Source organism: Rana temporaria, chromosome 2 (genome assembly GCF_905171775.1).
Source record: "Rana temporaria chromosome 2, aRanTem1.1, whole genome shotgun sequence".
Taxonomy (NCBI): Eukaryota; Metazoa; Chordata; class Amphibia; order Anura; family Ranidae; genus Rana; species Rana temporaria.
In genome coordinates this window covers 186,672,372-186,694,871 of record NC_053490.1, presented here as the reverse complement: position 1 = coordinate 186,694,871, position 22,500 = coordinate 186,672,372, and the positions used below count along the sequence as shown (strand labels likewise).

The following is a 22,500-nucleotide window of genomic DNA, read 5'->3' as shown; positions in this document are numbered from 1 at the left end:
AGAAGTCCTAAGGATACAGATCACATATATTAATATTAATGATATGATTTATTCAACCATTCATTGTTATCATTTCAATTGCTTGCCCTATTGACTCGCTACCTTCTATTTCATTTAAATACATACACTGTGTGAGTAAATGCCGAAATTGGAAGATAACATTCACATCAAGAAACATTAAAAGCACTTGCATTAACCCTGTTGCTGGAGGTGCCTGCGGTACAAATCCTCTCCACAGCAGAGGGATAATGTGTGTTCTGTATCAAGAGAAGAGATTTCCCGATGCTTGAACACCGATTACATGCAACTTATCAGTTAAGTCAAAAGAAAAATTTGGACATCAACAGGACCAAACGACAAAACACAGATGCAGAGAATGGTGGACAGAAACTTCCATTGGGCACATAGACACAGGGGGAAAACAAAAACAAAGAGGCAATTATAAATACAGCCCACAGACACAGATCAACCGACCTTGCCTCCGGAGCCTTCGTTTCCTGAGGCCAAAGATTCGCACTTTGGAGAAGATATCCACCAGATTGCCATTACACAGGCCTCGGTTTTTGCTGGGACTGCTGCGCCTCTTGCTGGCCGAAGGTCGGTCCAAGTGTTGCTCCCTTGCCTGGCGCTTTTGACGGATCAGTCCACTTGCGATAGCTGCTGCCATGCCACCTCCCGCACACCCTTACCGGGTTAGGAACCTCAGAGAGGGAGGGGCTGGCAATAAGTTGTGGTGGGACACCCCACCAGGCTTGAGAAAGCCAGATAAACAGTCTGTGGAGGACACAAAGTAGCAAACCAGGGGGCTCAGCCCCTCTGGCGAGAGCCGAGCATCCCTCTCCTCCCTGTGCTGGATCACTTTAGACAACCAGTGGTGAAGTGGATGATGAGAAAAATGGACTGTGTCAACTAACAGAGCTCTCCTTTATCAGGAGATGTATTACATGTTAGATACCCATGCAGTATATGTAAGTATATATCTATTTATACATACATATAGGTAAAAGAAAGAAACAAAGCTAAAGTGTTGGTATGTTCCAATCCCAACTTCTTTAGCAGCTTTCTCTCACCTCTTCCACTGAAGAAACTGGTATCTATGCTTGGTGGCAGGGCAAAGCTCAGAAAGGGGGCTTAGCTTGGCTCCTCAGTGCCACCCACACACCAGACAATGCCTGCTTCTCTTTTGCGAATGAGCTGAAAAATCAGGATGAAGAAGATGGTTAAACAGAGGAGGAAGGAGTAGGAGGAGGAAAAGAATGGGGAGGCTGGCTTTTCTCTGGCATTGGCATGGTCACAGGCATCAGGTAAACAAAAGCTAAAACATCCGATTCAGTAGCCTTGAACTGATGCTCTCTTGCATCCCTGCAAGTCCATGCTCCTTGATCCTCTGTGATTTCAAGCACCAAGAAGCACTGCATGTGAAACAGCATCAGGAGGCAATCTTCTTTCCTGCACGTTCTCTAATCAAATCATCCTCCTCCTCTTCTCTCCTCCCATTTCTTACAAAAAAAAAAAAAGAGAGAAAAAAACACAGCTTTGTGCAATTTTCTTGAGAAATTGCTAGTTTATAACAGATCCAAGCCTCTTGCTCAGTTGGTGTTCTTGATTGTAATGCTTTTCTCACTAGAAATTAGGCATGCTTAACAGCAATCTTCTGCCTGTATTGCTTTTACTGCTTGCAGAGAACGGCGAGAGCTTATTTCAGCAGAAGCCAAACTGTCTCTTGTATTCCTATCCTATTTTTTTTTTTCCTTCGGAAACAAGTGTCCAGATTTGCTGGAAGCAGGCACAAAGCTACCCCTCGTCACTGTTAAGTTCCATAAACATCCCTCCCGGTGCTTAGAATATATTGGCTTTCTGTAGTGACAATGGAGGAAGGTGGAAGGTATACATACACAAGAAAACACCAGAAATTAAGTGTCGAGGCATCAGGAGCAGAGCATTAGGCATTCACGGTGCGATGATCCCACCAGCAATAAACTAATGTATAGTAACAGACAAGAGATGGTCGCTTTGAATGGAGGATGACAGGATGTGAAGCATCTGACAGTAACAGCAGGAGCAAAGCCAGCAAGTTTAGCAGATCAAATACGCAGGAGTGTCATCCCTAGACACCTCTGTCTTACACCATCACACGCAGGGGGAACACAGGGTTTTCATAGCGTGCCATAAATGTGAAAAATTACCCTCACCAATAATTTCAGTCTTAAGAGCTCCTCATCAATCTGTGTGCAATTTCAGATGCCTGACTGCTCTCCCTAGTTTGTCCTATTTACATGTTCCACTGTGATAAATGTGTGAATGACAGAGAGCGGCTGCAGAATAGGAAGCAGAGAGGTCTGTAGATGAAAAGCCTTCTTGGATGCATACAAATTCCAAACAATGATGTGATAAAGGCTGGAAGATGAATACGAGTAAAATGTAGTGTTGTGAAGAAAAAAAAATAACAAACCAACTGTGGTGTGCATGCCGTGTGGCCTTTGAATTCTCCCCGGTAGCACTGAATCTTTCAAATGCAAGGAAGTTACACCTCTAGAGAATAATATACAGCTGATTTTTTAATTGAATCAACAAAAAAAAAAGTTCAAATCTGTAAGAGCTACAGGTTGCAGGTACCATAACATATGCTTCATTAGGATATCATGGTGTATTTAATAATATCTCTGGTCACCCCTATATACAATATCACCTGTATGGAGCTGTGTATATGTGCTCTTTTTTTATCATACAAAGATATACGTGTCTTTCAGTGAAGAGTTATTCAATGAACCTTTTTATGAACAATGCTGAGGCCCCGTACGTACACACGTCCGAGGAACTCGACGGGCAAAACACATCGTTTTGCTCGTCGAGTTCCTTGTGAAGCCGCCGAGGATCTCGGCAAGCCAAAATTTCCCATTGAACAACGAGGAAACAGAGAACATGTTCTCTATTTCCTCGCCGAGATCCTCGTCGGCTTCCTCGGCCAAAAGTGTACACACGGCCGGGTTTCTCTGCAGAATTCAGCTCCGATCGAGTTTCTGGCTGAATTCTGCCGAGAAACTCGGTCGTGTGTACAGGGCCTGACTGCCAGTAGTGTTGAGATATTTCTCTTCATTTCATTTTTATTACAATTATATTGATATGCACGGAGATCATCATCTGAATAATTTTACATAAGTGCAGCATCAGATTTCCATACTACGCATTTCTCCAACAAATATTAAAGAGAATCTTCAGTCATGTTGAAAAAATAAAATTAAATCAAAAGTATTGTAGCTGCCGACTTTAGACAAAGTGACACTTACCAGTTTAGGGATCAAGCACTGCCCTCGCCCAGGCTGGCACCAACATGTTGACTGTGGGAAACCAGCTGGAACCACCTGAGGCTTCAGAGCCAGCTCTCCACTGCACATGTGCAAGCTGTGCTATGCTGTGTGAATAGCTCCACAGCCTCCTGGGACTTGTGACATGTCCCAGGAGGTTGTGGGCAGGAGGGAAGCAGTGCAGACATCCACTAGGGACGCGTTGCAGACATCCACTAGGGACCTGCTCCTGTAAAAAAGGGATTTCATTATTGGCAGAGGAGGGGAGGGAGGGGGAGGAAGAGCGGCACTTCCGTTTTTAAGCGAAGTTAAAGAAGCTAAAATCCAGCAGTGGTGCGATTTCCTGCCCTTTGATTTAAAGGGGTTGTAAACCCTCAAGGACATGTCAGCAAACTTCTGCATATTGGAGTACAGGCAGGCTATGCTCCCAGGTAGAATGCAAAAGGGGAAACTGGCCACACTGGTATGGATTTGTTGCCATGCCTAGCGTGGTCTGTATGAAAATAGGAAAGCAAGGAGACTGATAGGATCACCAGGAATATGAAATGTTGGGGTAACATACACTTTAAAGTGGTTGTAAAGGCAGAAAGTTTTTCATATTAACCGTTTGCCGACTACTTACGCCGGCAGAATGGCACGGCTGCTCATATGGACGTACCTGTGCCTTCCCTTTAAATTTCGGCACTGTGGTCGCTCGTACGCCTGCCGTGAGCTCTGAGTGTATAACCGCGGGTCCCACAGACTCGATTTGTCTGCTGGGTGCCTGCAATCGTGTCACGGAGCTGCAGAAAAGGGAGGTGCCTTTGAAAACAAGGCATTTCCCTGCTTTGCCTTGTGACAGGACACTGATCTACTGCTCCCTGTCATCGGGAGCAGTGATCAATGTCGTGTCACTTGTAGCCCAGCCCCCCCCCTGTTAAAATCACTCCCTAGTACACACTTAACCCCTTCCGTGCCCCCCTTTGTGGTTAACCCCTTCCCTGCCAGTGTCATTTACATAGTAATCAGTGCATTTTTATAGCACTGATCACTGTATAAATGACAATGGTCCCAAAATAGCATCAAAGGGTCCGATGTGTCTGCCATAAAATCGCAGATCGCCAACATTACTAATAAAAAAAATGCCATAAATCTATCCCCTATTTTGTAGACGCTATAACTTTTGGGCAAACCAATATATGCTTATTGCGATTTGTTTACCAAAAATATGTAGAAGAATACGTATCGGCCTAAACTAAGGAAACATTTTTTTTTGTAATATATATATTTTGGGGGATATTTATTATAGCAAAAAGTAAAACAAATATTTTTTTTCAAAATTGTCTCCTTTTTTGTTTATAGCGCAAAAAATAAAAAACGCGGAGTTTATCACATACCACCAAAAGAAAGCTCTATTTGTGGGAAAAAAAGGACAATTTTGTTTGGGTACAATGTTGCACGACCACGCAATTGTCAGTTAAAGCAATGCACCGCTGAATCGCAAAAAGTGCTCTGGTCAGGAAGAAGTTAAATTCTTTTGGGGCTGAAGTGGTTAATGCATTCTGTGCAGGAGTGTCTCGGCTGCCCGGGACTCCCCTACTCATTGGCTAAGACAGCAGCGTGGTTGACATTGCTGTCAATCAGTCGCCTAATGGTAGCAGCCTATAACCCAGAGTACATGAATATCCAATATGTGCTGGATATTCAAAGTCAGTCAGCCAATGAGGAGAGAAAAGGGGATAGGGCCGGGCCACAGCTCCGTGTCTGAATGGACACAGGGAGCTTTGGCTTAAATCTCATAGCAAGCTGCTTGCTGTGGGGGCACTTGTCAGGGGGGAGGGGCCAGGAGAACCAAGTAGGGACTTCTCTGTGCAAAATCACTGCACAGAGGAGATAAGTATAACTTGTTTGTTATTTTTAACAAGAAAAAACAAGGCTTTAGGGCTCTTTCACACGTCCGTTCCGTTCATCCGTTTTTGGGACGTCCGTTAACGGACCGCAATGCTTCCCTATGGGCTAGCGTCCGTTAGCGGATGAGCATCCGCTAACGTCCGTTAGCATCCGTCTGCGTTCAGTTCCGTTTTTTTGGACGGAAGAAAACCCTATTTTTCTTCCGTCTAAAAAACGGAACGGACGTTAACGGATGATCCGTTTATCATCCGTTCCGCTAACATCCGTTTTTCTATGTAAAAAGCCCCAAAAAAAAAAAAAAAAAAAGGATGAAAAAACGGATGGAAAAACTGATGCAAAAACTGATGCAAAACTGATGAAAAACTGACGAAAAACTGATGAAAAACTGATGAAAAACTGACGAAAAACTGATGGAAAAACGGATCAACTGATGAAAAAAAAACTGATCTGAAAAACTGAACGGAGGTGTGAAAGAGCCCTTAGTAAGAGCCGGTTTACACAGCCGCGGCACGACTTCGGGGGCGACTCTGAAAGTCATCCTGAAGACGACTTCAGAGGCGACCTGCAAAACGACATCTGTATAGAAGTCAATGCAGGTCGCCCCGAGCCACCCCCGAGTCGTACAGGAACCTTTTTCTAAGTCGGAGCGACTTGCGTCGCTCCTATTAGAACGGTTTCATTGCATTGAATGGGACGCGACTCGTCATGGTGGCTGAGCCGCCTGACGAGTCGCCCCAGTGTGAACCAGCTTTAAGTCAGATCGGTAAACTCAAATCATATCCTTGTTGAATGTGCTTAAAAATAGACAGACTGCGGGGTTGATTTACTAAAACTGCAAAAGCTGATGCAGATGTGTATGGTAGCCAATCTGCTGCTAACTTTATCTTGTTCAATTAAGCTTTGATAAAATGAACTGGACACTGATTGGTTTCTATGCAGAGCTGCACCAGATTTTGCATTATCCAGCTTTAGCAAATCAACTCGTTATTAAAATATAGTTGATGCCTATAAAAGGGGCATACTATTGGCTGGTATAAGTCACTGTGCTTTACACAGTTAATTTACTTTGCTAAATAAACTCATTACTAGATGGATAGTTTGGATGATATAGTATAACAGTGATTTGTGAAAACCCACAAAGTACCAAGTAGCAACACATAATGAACACATTTACAGTAAAGCTCAGCCAAATGACTGCTTTAATAAATTAGTCAGTAAATGAATCATATTAAACTGTTTTAGCTGGTCTATACCCCCATCTATCAGTTCTACTGGCAGTGTCCACATCTGTTCCAACATTATCACTCTCACTGTTTAATATGCAATCATGAACTGAACTGGCATCATTCAAGGAAAAAAAAAAAGAACACATAAAAACAGTAAGTACACCATTGCAACAGGCGGTGTACTAACAATTACCAGTGGTTTAACAGGATTTGCAAATTGTCATCACAAATTAAATTGGCTGAAGACACTTGCAACAAAGCCTAAAGCACACAATTGCAGTCACAATGCAAAAAATAAAAATAAATATACATACAAGGCATATAAAACACATAATAAAACACTATAATGCATGTTCCATGTAGTTTCTCTGACTATTGTGTATATTATTTTGTGCCTCAGTTAACATCTGACCGATCTACAGTATAAAAAGTCTAGATAAGCACCATGGACAGCTCACTGTGTTTTTCCCCAATTAAACCGATACTCCTTATTGCAATAGATTAGAGCAGTGGTCTCCAAACTTTCTAAACAAAGGTCCGGTTTACTGTTCTTCAACTTTAAGACCCGGTTCACACTGGGGCGTCATGACAGGTGGCTCAGCCACCTGACGTGTCGCGTCCCATTGAATGCAATGGAACCGTTCTAATAGGAGCGACGCAAGTCGCTCAGACTTAGAAAAAGGATCTTGTATGACTTCGGGGGCGGCTCGGGGCGACCTGCATTGACTTCTATACAGAAGTCGTTTTGCAAATCGCCTCTGAAGTCGACCTCAGGACGACTTGCAGAGTCGCCCCCGAAGTCGTGCCGCTGCTGTGTGAACCGACTCTAAGGCCCCGTACACACGATAGAATCTATCCGCAGATAAATCCCAGCAAATGGGTTTCTGCGGATAGATCCTATGGTGTGTACACGCCAGCGGATCTGTTTCCGCGGAGAAATCTCCTCTGGGATGGATTCCAGCAGATCGAATATTTGTTGTGCTGCACAACATATCCATCTGCTGGAATCCATTCCAACGGATGGATCCGCTCGTCTGTACAGACTTACCGGATCCATTCGTCCAAAGGGATTCCCCGCACGCGTCGTAATGATTTGACGCATGCGTGGAATTCCTTATATGACAGCGTCGCGCCCGTCGCCGCGTCATAATCGCGGCGACGGCGCGACACGTCATCGGCAGAGGATTTCCGCGCGGATTTCAATGGGATGGTGTGTACACTCCATCCCATCGAAATCAGCGGATATCTTTGAGAGGATTTATCCGTGGAAACGGTCCGCTGGACCGTATCTGCGGATAAATCCTCTCGTGTGTATGGGGCCTAAGGGGAGCCAGTGGAAGTAGAAAATTACCTGGTGGCAATGGCAGTAAACAGTTCCCTAACTTTGGTATTAGTGGGAGGAATAGTGCCCCCTTGTGTCAGTGGGAGGAATAGTGGCCCATTGTTGGTGTCAGTGGCAGGAATAGTGGCCATCATTGGTTTCAGTGGGAGGAATAGTGGCCCATCATTGGTGCAAGTGAGAGGACCAGTGGCAGGAACTATGGCATACTCTTGCTGACAGTGGGGGGAATAATGCCCCAAGGGCCAGATAAAAGCAAGCAAAGGGCCACATCCGACCCCTGGCCCGCAGTTTGGAGACCACTGGATTAGAGTGATGTAAATATAAATACCTTACAATAAAAGGGTACCATCATGTTACTGCAAGAAGAATCTTTACATTCATTTTTGTATTAAAAGCCAACAATTGACAATTAAAATAAGCTTTTTCAGTTGCGGGCTTAAACTCAACCATTCTACTGAGACACAAATTGTTTATAATTAAACAGGAGTATTTTTCAGCTTTGCATTTGAAATAAAGGTTTACAGTGCCAACACATCCTGCTATATTTCAAAGAAAACTCAAGAGAGCCATCTGCTGTCTTAATATATAATGCAACAAAACACATTTCAAGTGTCCTCTTTCTACTTAAAAACATAGCGATTCGTGCTTGTAGGATTCAGGTAAAGGGGACCGCTAGATTGTAGGTCGCAGTGATTTTTTAACCAAGCCGTATGACTAATACAACAGCAACCATTTGTTGATCTAGGTCTGATTTGCAGCAAGTTAAAAATCGGTGTGTTTGTCAAGAGTTGACTGCTACAACTTTGAAGGTTAAATTAAAAATGAAATATTTGTGCTGTTAGACCGCGGACCAAATGAAAAAACAAAGGCCCAGATTCACGTAGATGGGCGCAAAATTGTGCGGGCGTAACGTATCTCATTTACGTTACGCCGCTGCAAGTTTTTCAGGCAAGTGCTTTATTCACAAAGTACTTGCCTGTAAAGTTGCGGCGGCGTAGCGTAAATCACGCGGCGGAATTCAAATTCGGCGGGTAGGGGGCGTGTATCATTTAAATGATGCGCGTCCCCGCGCCGAACGAACTGCGCATGTGCCGTCCGTCAAATCTTCCAGTGTGCATTGCTCTAAATGATGTCGCAAGGACGTCATTGGTTTAGACCTGAACGTAAATTACGTCCAGCCCCATTCACGGACGACTTATGCAAACGACGTAACTTTTAAAATTTTCGACGCGGGAACGACGGCCATACTTAACATTGGCTGCCCCTCATATAGCAGGGGCAACTTTACGCCGGGAAAAGCCTAACGTAAACTTTGTAACTTTACTGCGTCGGCTGCGCGTACGTACGGGAATTCGCATATCTAGCTAATTTTGACGCGGAAATCGACGCGGAAATCGACGTAAGCGCCACCTAGCGGGCAAAAAAAATTGCAGTTAAGATCCGACGGTGTAAGAGTTACGCCTGTCGGATCTAATGGATATATATGCGTAACTGATTCTAAGAATCAGTCGCATAGATGCGACGGGCCAGATTAGGACTTACGACGGCGTACATGGCGCTGCGCCGTCGTAAGTCCTTTGAGAATCTGGGCCAAAGCTACCATTTCCAGTTTCTCATTCTGCAAATGCTAGATGCTAAGCCTCTGGCTTCAGTACTTTGATTACTAACCAAGCACATGTGTGAAGATAATGACTTTTCTCTGGCTTTCCAAACATGGATACGTATTCCAGATCACCAATTTAGAAATGACTTTGGATAGAGGGTCAGCAAAATAGGCAGATGTTTTCAGAAAAAGGTAAGCAATGCTAGACCATGTTTCCCTTAGGAAAGAATAACTGAAAACTCACCTGTGATTTGTTCATATAGTGAAATGTAATAGGTTCACTTCAGCCCCGGAAGGTTTTACCCCATTCATGACCAGGCCATTTGTTGTGCGTTGCTTCAACTGACACTTGCGCAGTCATGCAACGCTGTACCCAAACAAAATGTATGTCCTTTTTTTCCCATAAATAGAGCTTTATTTTGGTGGTGTTGGATCACCTCTGCGGTTTTTATTTTTTATGAACAAAAAAAACCCCGACAATTTGGAAAAACAAAAAAAACAAGTTTTACTTTCTGCTAGAAAACACATCTAATATATATATATTTTATCGAAATCTCTTAATCAATTTAGGCCGATATGTATTCTGCTACATATTTTTGATAAAAAATAAAATCTCTACAAGTGTATATTGATTGATTTGCACAAAAGTTATTGCGTCTACAAACTATGAGATATTTTTAAGGCATTTTTACTAGTAATGGCGGCGATCATCGATTTTTAGCGTGGACAAATAGGACACTAAGTGAAACTTTTTGGGGACCAGTGACACAAATACAGCGATCAGTGCTAAAAAATGTACCGTCACTGTAAAAATGACACTGGCAGGGAAGGGGTTAAGATCAGGAGCGATCAAAGGGTTGAGTGTGCTCCTAGAGAGTGATTTCTAACTGTGTGGGAGATGGTTTAACTGGAGGAAGAAACACAAGCAGGAACACAAGATTTCTCTCTTCCTCTTTGACAGAATGGCGGTCTACCTCATTTACATAGGCAGGGCACCGTTCTGCCTCTCCGGTGAATGATTGGTGGGTCCCAGTGGCCATCACGCACATGTCGGCCGATTGGCCGGCGGTGTGTGCATGCCCCAGACCCGAAGAGGAAACAATGTACAGGTACAATGTTTTGCACAGCCGGGCCTCCCTGCAGAAGTAAATGTGCGGTGGGTGGTTAGTAAGCGGTTAATGCCCACCTTCCCAGCTGTACATACTTTTTCCTACCTATATTCCTTTGTCTTGCCTGAGCACAGGTGTGCTTTAAGAGAGTAGTTGTGCAAATATTAGTACCTGTGTTTGGAACTAAAATGAATATCTATTTAATTCAAATATATGTATACCGTAAATAATTCCTATATGGAGTAGTACGTGTAAAAGCATTTTAGTGAAAAACTACTGCCCTATCTGATGAATCCATATACAGGGTGGCCCGGATTCAGAGAGCAATTGCGCCTGCGCAACCATAGTTACGCATCGCAATTGCTTACTTGCGCCGGCGTAACGAATGCTCCTGATTCAGGAACCTCGTTACGCCGACTGCAGCCTAAGATATGCGTGGCATAAGGCTCTTATGCCCGCATATCTTAGGCTGCATTCTTGCGATGGCCGCTAGGTGGCGTTCCCGTTGTGCTCTGCTTATAGTATGCAAATTGCATATTAACGCCGATTCACAACGTTACGCGAGCCCTGCGTACGCAGTTTACGTTGTTTGCGTACGGCGGTTTTCGCGTAAGGCTGCCCCTCACGCCATTCACTTTCACTTTGAAGCAAATGACGTCCTTGCGACGTCATTTACCGCAATGCACGTCGGGAAAGTTTCCCGACGGAGCATGCGCTCTACGCTCGGCGCGTGAACGCGCCTAATTTAAATGATTCCCGCCCCCTACGGGATCATTTAAATTGCGCGCGCTTACGCTGGGCATTTTGCCGGAGCGCAGACGCAATTTACGGAGCTACTGCTCCGTGAATCGCGCAGAAAATTTGCGGGGGCGCAGGGCAAAAACGTTGCCCTGCGCTTCCGTAAAAAAAGCGCAAAAGGTACCTGAATCTAGCCCGGTGTGTCTAAAAAGTTTCGTGAATGGTCCAATATGTTAATGGCAACATGGGCCAGATGCGCGCACATGTGACCATCGGGGTAAACTCACTGCAGGCAGCCAATGGGAGAGGTAGGATCACAGTACAATGAAGCAACGAGTGAACATCAAGTTCTGCTACAGACTGGGGTAAATGGCGATGCATGAAATGTTGGTGCAAGTGTACGGGACGGAAGCCGTGAGGAGAAAATTGGTTTTACGACTGGTTCAAGCGCTTTTGCGATGGGAAGGAAACAACTGAGGATGAGCGACGTTCAAGACGCCTTTGACAAATAGAACCCCAGATACGATCGAGCAAGTGCGACAAATGCTTGCTGAAGATCGGCAACTAACACTACAATTTATGGCGAAGAAACTGGGCAGTAGCAAGGACACGGCAAAGATTTGGGTAAGCTGAAGATTTGTTCCTGGTTTGGGTTGAACAAGCTGACAGATGAACAGTAAACATGGATGGCAACCTCTGGAGATCTCATTACCACTTGTGACCAGGATCCATCCTTTCTGTGAACCATCATCACAGGGGATGCTACCAGTTCAATCTGGAATCAATGGAATGTCATTCACCGTCTTCCCCGCACGTTTTGCGGCAATACAAGGAAGTGTGACAGTGGTTCTGCAATCGATTCCTAAATAGGCCTTTGCTGACAGTTTTCAGAAGCTTTATGAACGTTGCCAAAAGTGTGTTGTGAAGGATGCAATTAATTTGAAGACCAAGAAAGGTAATTTGTTTGGATCTTCTGTTTTGTTTTCCGAAACCATTCACCAAACTTTTTTGTTTACACCTCGTATTGTAAGCTTAATGTAGAGCCATCACCAAGGAAGCATTATTATTTATGTAAAATGACAGATGTGTTTTCTTAATGCTTAGAAATGTAGATTGATGGGGCTTAAATGCTGAAGTTTTCTGTTTTTAAATGACTATAATCCAATATTATGGAGGTGGTGTTGGTACAGGGTACAGTTGAACCTCGGATTACGAGCATAATCCTTTCCAGGAGTATACTCGTAATCCAAAGTACTCACATATCAATGTGAGTTTTCCCATTGAAGTTAATGGAAAACGAAAATAATTTGTTCCGCATTGACTTCAATGGAATGCAATACCGAATGCGGCCAGATGTGGGGGGTGCCAGAGAGCGCCGAAAACAGCAGAAAAGGCCCGAGGACACTTCGGCTCGGCTCCTGCGCCCCCGTACCCCAGGCCAAATGAGGTACTGCAGGCCAATGTTTGGCTTTTCTCGGCTCCTGCGCCCCCATACCTCAGGCCAAGTTAGGTACTGCAGGCCTATTTAGCTTGAATTCTGCTCGTCTTGCAAGTCAACACACGCAAACCAAGTCAGAATAAAAAGAAAAAAAAGTTGCTCGCAAATCAAAACGCTATCAAACCAAATTACTCTTAAACCGAGGTTCCACTGTATCTGAATACTGGTCTGGCAGTTTCTACACACCAATTGATGGAGCTGAAATGTGGAAGTTTTCAGTTTTTAAATGACTATCATCCAATATTATGAAAATGGTGTTTGTACAGGGTACATGATTACCTTGACTTGTGATAGGAATAAGTGAAGCCAGAATTGAAGTTTCACATCGTGCTAATCAAGTCCAGATACAAGTTTATTCCAATTAAACAGATCCATAACATTTTTGGGGGGCTACAGTTCTGCTCCCTTATCAGAACTTAGGAACATAAAACAATAAATGTGGACCCAGTAGTACGTGTATTGTTAGCGGTTTTGGGTTACTACAGCATCTGTCAACAGCTGGTCTTGGGGCTGCAGTGCAGCACTTCAGTTCAAGATTCACTCATGTTTTCTTAATGCTCTGTTAAATCTTCCAGCTGTTACATATCTGCTAATACTATTTCTGAAAGCATCAGAAGGGCGGAGATAAGTTTGCCTACTATAAAATATAGAAAACTTGTTTTTGCATAATAAGGCACAGACCTGCGTGCAGTTTTTTTTTTACAAAACTATACGTACCATACATAATTCATATGTCTATCCATGTAACTACCCTTGCCTAGAAGAAATATTCATTTTCGTTTTTGTAGAAATAATGACACATTTTGTATACTTGTGTATATCAGTCGATACATGTGCATATACATTTCCAGCCCATTTCCCAAGAAATAGTATTAACCAGTGTGCCGTTAAAAGCTCGTACTCATGCAGAGTCATTGATTAACACTACACCTTGCACTGAAGAGCATTCTGTATTGAAAGATTCAACACAGAGAAGTTAATGTTTGCAAGCTCGAGAGAAGTAAAAGGTCAGGGACCTCTTAGTCTTTTCAGTCTTTAGCACCACTAGCTAATAGGCTGATTTTCAACGATTTGCACCTAGTATTTTATTTACTTTACTAAAATATCACTTACAGGTATAAACTTGTATATCCGCAAAAAAATTAAATAAAAAAAGAATAAAAAAAAAAAAAAGAGAATAACGTGCTACAGCGACATGCTTTTCTGCATTTAAAAGTTTAATATGTATTTACCCAACATTAAATATATATTAAGGATTGGGAAACTAAGTGAAGCAGAAAACATATCAACTGCAACTGCTAAAGGCTCCAACAACACAAAGAACACGGCATAAATATTCAAGTAGAATTTGGCAAATACTTGTAAATGAAGTAAACATGTAAAAAATAATATGTTTCCCTATGTCTGTAGTATTCTGCAGTAATAATTATGCTAAAGGACATTAGTCTTGGGATAGCCTTTAAGAAGGAGATTAGCAAGGGTCCAGAGCTTTGTAGGGCCCTGTCTTACACAATTGAAATCCAGTTGAAACTTTAGTTTGTTTCTTCTAGGTAGAATGAAAAAAAAAAAAAGTTAGCACCTATGTTAATAATGTATTTATTTATTTATGTACCTCCCTTGTAAAGACTTTCCATCAACTCTTGGACAGCAAGAGAGCGATTCTTCAAAGTGGGGAATAAAACATGTTTTGGCGCACTGGGCTTTAGGGTATAGAAGCAGTCTATCATAGTTAATACACCTTAAAAAATAAGGCATATTTATGCAACACAAATAGCAGTCGTGATACACAAATTGTAGAAAAATACATCTTTCGGTCTAATTCGAGTACACTCATATCAGTTTTTATGAGTTTAGTTAAAAAAAAATCGGTGCTAATTTGTTAATAAACATGATTGTGACTTATTTTGTACCCTGTCTAATGCAATAGTTGCAGGCACATACTATTCTCATTAGAATTTTCTTTTCATGTACCATTTGCAGTACATCTACTGCCATCAAGGTAATATCAACTCATTGTTACAGTTGCGGTAATGCTTTGACCCTCCATTTGGTTTACTTGTCAAGATACAGAGATGAAAGTAGATTGCCAAGCAAGTTTCTCTTTTCCACACAGGAAGTGCACACTAGGGAGAATTTAGGCAGACTCAAATTAGGTCTTAAATCACTCAAAGTAAACCCTTGAAAACACAGGAACACATTACATGTTCCTTGAAGATACTACCCTTGGTGGAAAATTAACACAGGATGAACAACTTAGCTACCATGCTGCCTGCCTTATGTAGTAAACAGCTGCAATAAATGTTCAGTTCTGAATTCCGTAATAGTTGAGAGCTAAAAAGTTAGTGAAACAAAGTTGTATATTTATTTGAAATGAACTCCAATTGACTTTGGCAGAAGAGTAGATCACACATAGCTGCATTCCCTTGTGTGGCTGCACGGTGGACATAGAGCCCCATAGAGATTGATGTATAGTTGTCTAACACTAAATCTTCAAACTATCTTGGATATCTCAGGATTTAGATGAATGATTGTGTTATCATAAATGTTCCAGTTTTGTTGAGAAAAATCAGCTCCAGGTCAACCACTTATATTGCAACGATGACAGCATATTTGTACTAATTCACACCCTGCATCGCAAGACAGACAGCATACTTGTGTTAATTTAGAATGTTCAGTCCTTGCTATCCTTCTAATCAGCAGAGGATAGCAAGGATCTTTGTTTATGAGGATAGCGAGGACTGAGCGCTTTGGATTAGCACAAGTATGCTGTTAATTTATGCACTACTCCCACATGCTTACTTTCTGATCTCGCTTATATAATGCACTATGTGGGAGTTGGATACACAGACTGAGAAGGAGAGAAACAGCTGTGTGATAACACTTGTCATAGTGATTTTTACAACTCGAGTACTGCTGCATTGCTAATTGCAAGTGTTCCCAAGCAGCTTTAATATCATTACCAGAGTCTCAATTAGGTTACATTAATAACATACCAAGTGTAAGAAAAAGTCAGGTGTGGGGTGTACTCTGCATTAGACATTTTATATTTGTGACTGCAAAACTTGTCAATGCTATGAAGTAAATAATCCAGTATTATTGAGACAAAAAACAGGTGCCAACAAAACTATTTTTTTGCTGGAGGCTGCCATTTGGTTGAAGCCCAGAGCCCCTTGAACAGCAGTAAATGATGAAGCGGAGGGTGGTGGAGTAAGTCAGGATTATCAGATAGGAAGATGGGTTAATACAGTTAGAGGGAGTAGTAGGGGCTCACAAAAAAGAAAGGCCAGCTCTGGGTTTGAGCACCCTAACAGATTCGCCAAGTTGGGTGAAGATGTGGGAGTATCAATCTCAGAGGTGGCAGCCCTAGCAGCCAGGAGAGCAGCCCATCTAGTAGGGGTGGTGAGGGTAGTGTAGGTAGGCATAGACAGTTGGTGGTAATAGGGAATTCTATAATCAGAAGAACTGATGGAATAATTATCTAAGGCCCCATACACACGATAGAATTTATCCGCGAATACGGTCCAGCGGACCGTTTCCGCGGATAAATCCTCTCGAGGATTTCGGCGGATTTTCATGCGATGGAGTGTACACACCATCGCATTGAAATTCGTGCCGAAATCCTCTGGCGATGACGTGTCGCCGCGATTATGACGCGGCGATGTGCGCGACGCTGTCATATAAGGAATTCCACGCATGCGTCGAATCATTACGACGCATGCGGGGGATCCCTTCGGACGGATGGATCCGGTGAGTCTATACAGACCAGCGGATCCATCCGTTGGGATGGACTCCAGCAGATGGATTTGTTCTGCATGTCAGCGAATATTCGATCTGCTGGAATCCATCCCAGGGGAGAAATATCCGCGGAAACAGATCCGCTGGCGTGTACACACCATAGGATCTATCCGCTGAAACCCATCTGCTGGGATTTTTCAGCGGATGGATTCTATGGTGTGTACGGGGCCTTAGAGTGTGAAAGAGGACCAAATTGATTGTGTGTGATGAGTCTGAAGCATTATGGGTGTACATAGGTGTGCGTACTACAAAGGTTATCATTGGAGGTTGTTATTAGACCTCCCAGTGTTAATAAGGAGGTGGAGACTCAGCTCCTTGCACAGATGGAAAGGGCTGCAAGAGCTGGAACGGTGATAATAATGGGGGATTTTAACTATCCGGTAATTGACTGGAAAAATGGCACTGCTGGGAAAGTTAAATGGCAAAATTTCAAAAAAACCTATTACAGGACAATTTTAGGGTCCAGTTTATTGAGGTCCTGACTAGGAATGACGCTCCACTGATGATCTCAAACCATGCAGAGCTTATTACCAATTTGCATATTAAAGAACATCTGGGTAGCAGTGATCATAACTTGATTTCATTTAATGTTAGCTGTATAAGACACATACAGGAAAGATAAAAAATAAATACTTTAAGAAAGCTAATTTTCCCAACAATGAGGGCTGCTCTCCAAGACTTAGACTGGGAGGAAATATTGGCATCAATGGACACAGAACAGAAATGGGAATTCTTCAAAAAGATGATATGTAAACTCACTGCAAAGTATATTCCCATGGGCATAAGTTTAAAAGGCTAAAAATAAAACCTATGTGGCCCACGGCCAAAGTTAAAATGGCTAAAAATAATAAGAAAATACCTTTTAAAAAATATAAAGATGAAGGAACACTATCATTGTTTAAATGCTACAAAGAATATAACAGAATATGTAAAAGGGAAATCAAGGATGCAAAAATTCAAAATGGCATCTGCCCACGGATCCTAAAAAAGTTGAGCTCCGTCATTTCAAAGCCATTGTCTCTAATTTTTAATAATGACTGAAATGGTACCACTGGATTGGCGTAGGGCCAATGTGCTGTCCATACTTAAAAATAGATCAAAGTATTTACCAAGTAACTATAGACCTGTTAGTTTAAATTCTATATTTGGGAAGATACTGGAGAGTTTAATAAAAGACCACATAGATGAGTTCTTGCTGGAAAAAAATTGTTTAAGCAACAGACAGCATGGATTCATTAAAGACAGAAGTTGTCAAACAAAACCTGATTTTTTTTATGAGGCAAGTAAAACTTTGAACAGAGGGGTGGCTGTGGACGTGGTATACTTGGATTTTGCAAAAGCGTTTGAAACCGTTCCCCACATACGGCTAAAGTGTAAAGCCCCATACACACTAATAGATTTTCTGCAGATTTTTGTCTTCAGATTTACCAAAACCATGTAGTGCCTGCCTGATTGCATACAAATTTAAACTCTTAAGCCCGATTGGACTTGCATCAGACAAATCCGTGGATTTTTGTCTGAAGGGTGTTGGCCGTGAACTTGTTCTGCATACACATGACAGAACATTTTTCAGGCAACATACACCAAACCACATGTTTTTTCAGCTCTTTACCACCACACTTTGGGCAATTTCTGCTATTGTTGTCTGATGTTTAGCATTGGTTAAGAGCATGTGTGTTCGTACGTTGGATTTTAGTCCGACGGATTTGTGTACACACGATCGGATAATCCGACATAACAGATTTATTGTTAGACAGTTGGTGAGCATGAACAGCCAACATTTGTTGTTGTTAATTCCACCAACAATTGTCTGATGGAGCATACACACGGTCGGATTATCCGACACAACACATCCATCAGACAATTATTTTCATAAAATCCGATCGTGTGTACGGGCCTTTAAGGTTTGACCTCAGCGTGAGATATCATTTTACCCCTGTACAAATAATTAGTAAGACCTCATCTGGAATATGCAGTTCAGTTTTGGGCACCAGTTCTCAAAAAGAATATCGGGGAACTGGAGAAAGTGCAGAAAAGGGCAACCAACATGTACTGCTGGTGGTCGGCAAGAGGTTAAATATCCTTTCAATGTCAGAGTATTAGGTGCCTGAATTTTATAGAACATAAATTATAATTATACATTTTTGAAGAGCATTACCAACTTTGGCACACTCTCCACTTATGACTTTTAATGCAGTATTACATTCATTATATTTAAAATGTTTTGAGTTTAATGCTAAAGTCTGGTAAAGTGGGAAACAGGAATAGCTTGTATAGTAAAGCGCACAGTGACCTGGAACACAAAGAAAAGCTATCAGTAAAAAAAAAAGTCTCAGTGTTGTAGGTAGGGAGAGTACTGGTAAAATGCGGGTCACTATAGGGTGATCCAGAATTCACCCCTCTGGGGAGACTTTAAGAGGATTTTAACTGAATGTGTTGGGAGTATTCTTAGCTCCATAATTTACTGGAAAAAAATAAAATTACCATCAATATTCATTATTTTATCTTTTATAAATTAATTAAATTTTTTAAATAATACAAGAGCACATTAAAGCATTTGCAGGAAATCAGCAAACACTTATGCCGCGTACACACCATCACTTTATGTGATGAAAAAAAATGACGTTTTTAAAAACGTCACTTTAATTGACTGTGTGTGGGGGAAAACGTCGTTTTATGTCTTGTAAAAAAACGACCAAAAAAAATTGAAGCATGCTTCAATTTTATGTGTCGTTTTTCAAAAGTGCACTTTTTACTTCACAGAAATTGACCGTGTGTAGCAAAAAACGTCGTTTTCTAAGACGTTTTTTCATCCACGCATGCCCAGAAGCTACTTATGAAGCAAGCTTCAATGGTAAAACGTGGTGGAACGTAACCTCACTTTGCAAGATCATTGTGAGAAAACGATGGTGTGTAGGCAACTTCGTCTTTGAAAATTGAAGTTTCAAAAACGTCATTTTTTACTTCACAGAAAGTGTCGTTTTTTTTCATCACATAAAGTGATGGTGTGTACGCGGCATTAGAAGTGAGCGAAAAAGTATCTGCTGGCCATAACAAGCCAGGTTCTTGCTGCTAATTTTCCATTGAGCGTTTAAAACCCATCTGAACCTCGAGTTAAAATCCGCTAAATACATTCCAAGGCAAATAAAAACCAAAAGAGGTTTAAAGTCTGGATAGTTTTCTTTAAAGCTTATCTACAGGAATAAGACACAATCTACCCTTGCAGTAGCCCCCCCCTGCACTGCAAAGGTTACATGTTCAGTCTAAGGATGCAGGAATAAAGTGTACTACATACCCTATCCCTCTAACCCTGCATTGTCTAAGGGAGACGAGCTTGTGACTGTGGCCTGAAATGTTTTAGAGAGAGAAAACAGTGCTGGACCAGTGGCATAGAGAAAACCTACAGCACGAAGTAACGTAAAGATTACTGTGCTGTTCACCTTATAGTTATTTGTACATTGCATTCTTAATTTGTATTTCTCCATGTTTGTTTTCATGCATTTCTTTCACTGCTGCCATCTGCTGGCCAGAATTTGCATGCCACACACGTCTCTGTTTTGGTTAGTAAAGTTTTTTGTATTCGGAGGTGTGGACTCTTGCTGGGCAGGTCTCTACACTGGGGGCAGCCATTTCAGTATCTCCTCATGGCTGTGTGACTAGACACTCCACATTTTTGGGCTCGAGAAGGCATCAGTTTTTGACCACGCAGAAGTCAGCAGTAGTTAGCAGCAGCTCAGCAGCCACAGCAGCTAGCCTCAGGACATATTCTAACAAGTCAGCATTGATACCACTACTACAGAACAGTATTGTATCACCGTTTGTTGTCTTCTCTGGATTAAATAAACCCACGCTGATTTCATCTTCATGTCTGAGTCTGGATCCCTCTAACCTGAACATCTGCCGGTCCTGTCTGCCCCACTGCTTGGATACGAAGGTAAGAAGTCACACAGCTATTATCAGTTATACCTTAATTCGCCTTCATGTGGGAACAGAACAATTACATCTTATCCCTGCAACCACCAAACAAGCCTACAACCCTTGCAGTAAGGGGCAACCTCACTGTAAGGGTACATTTTATCTAATTCCTTGAGTTCATCTTTAAAAAGCAGCCATGACCTGAATACAAAAGTCTGTCCACTACCAGAATGCTATGTAGGATGACCCTTGCTCTCTGTGTTGAATCAGTAGTCACTCTACCCCCTAATGATTCACACCTATATCTGCGCTCAGCAAAGCTCATACTCCCTATTGATTGGAGTGGTTTCACTCTATCTTAGCAGGTGGTGTCTGACCTCTGCAGAGACCATGGCTTACACCTGGAAAGCCTACACTCTATAGGCTGTCGTACACACGACCGAGGAACTCGTCGGTCGAAACACATTGTTTTCCTCGTCGAGTTCCTTGTTAGGCTGTCGAGGAACCTCGACAAGGCAAGTTTCTCCATTCCAGTCGAGGAAAAAGAAGACATGCTCTCTTTTTGGCTCGATGGGACCCTCGACAGTTTCCTCGTCGAAAAATGTTCACGCGACCAGTTTCCTCGGCAAAAAAAAATCCCAGCAAGTTTCTAGCTGGTTTTTGCCGAGAAACTCGGTCGTGTGTACGAGGCCTAAGACTTTGAACGCTTGTTTGCTATAATTACACATCTGGACGAGCTGGCCCTGAATACTTATACAACACACTCTACTAGCAATACATAGCATGATTCAGGTGTGAAATTATTTTTACATATTTAAAGTAGTTGTAAACCCCTACATATACCCAGTGAAGTGACTGGCCGCAGGCGATACACAGAGATGAAACAAATCCTCCTGCATAAGTTGTACCTGTCTCTCTGCAGCCATCTCTGCTCTACAACCATTTAAAATGCAGAATTTATAAAGCTTGTCAGAGTTTAAAAAAGGGGACAGAGAGCTGGAGTTAAACTATGCTGAGCTCAGTGAGGAGAGCTCTGACAGCTGATTGGAGGAAAGAGACACAGCACACAGAAACAGAGCTAAGGCTGTCAATCTGCTGGAGGTCCCTACCTGTCACCATTTTTCTTTTGGCGTTAGGAAAACTTGTCATTCTGATAGCAGAGGAATTAAGCAGCAGACAGAAATTACACTTAAGCCGCGTACACAAGATCGGTTTGCCTGCTAAAAACAGACCGATGGACTGTTTTCATCGGACAAACCGATCGTGTGTGGGCCCCATCGGTTTTATTTCTATCGGTGTAAAGAAATAGAACATGTTTTACATTTTTCCTATGGATAAAAAAAAACAATAGAAAAATCTGCTCGTCTGTATGGAACTCCATCGGTCAAAAATCCACGCATGCTCAGAATCAAGTCGACGCATGCTTGGAAGCATTGAACTTCATTTTTTTTTCGGCTCGTCGTAGTGTTGTACGTCACCGCGTTTTGGCACGATCGGATTTTTGACTGATGGTGTGTAGGCAAGACTGATGAAAGTCAGCTTCATCGGATATCCGACGAAAAAATCCATTGGATTAGATTCCATCAGATATCCGATCGTGTGTACAGGGCTTGAGTGCTCCTAATTGAGACAAGTGTACGCTATAGAGGGATCTGCATTGTTCATATTTTGTATTTGAGGTTTACAACCACTTTAACCACTGAGTAGCGTTATTTCCCATAAGTCAGTATTTAATTTCCACCATAATGGCTCCTTTTTCTGCTCTCCTCGATAGACATCTCACAGAAACTGGCATTTATCACCAGCTAGAAACTAGGGATATTTTAGGGGTAAGAATCCTTAAAAAGAAAAGTAAAATAATTTGTAAACTGACTTTTACACATAGGCAAGTACTTACAATTTATCATGAATGCAATAAAGGGGTACATTTATACTTGGCTAAAAAAAATTCTGAGGTTTACATATATTCAGTTCCATTGCATGAAATCACCCTACTTGTACTTTTCTGGACGCTAAAACACTAAAAGCAGGTAAAAATGTAATTCATCCAAACAGTGACGCTGAGACCACAGTTGCAGC

The 22,500-nt window shown here is 42.2% G+C and overlaps 1 protein-coding gene across 2 annotated transcripts in view; it reads right to left on the bottom strand.

The window, feature by feature from the left end:
* The window catches only part of FGF14 (fibroblast growth factor 14), a 685,099-nt gene that overhangs the window by 289,608 nt on the left and 372,991 nt on the right, over window positions 1–22,500 (bottom strand). Inside the window, exon 1 of one of the 2 annotated variants that reach the window (XM_040336159.1) lies at window positions 475–2,011. The exons of the other annotated variant lie outside the window; for it this stretch is intronic. Within the exon in view, the coding sequence (XP_040192093.1) occupies window positions 475–667 (193 nt within the window). The 5' untranslated portion in view covers window positions 668–2,011. Of the gene's footprint in view, window positions 1–474; window positions 2,012–22,500 lie in introns of those variants that run through there. 2 annotated transcript variants of the gene reach the window in all.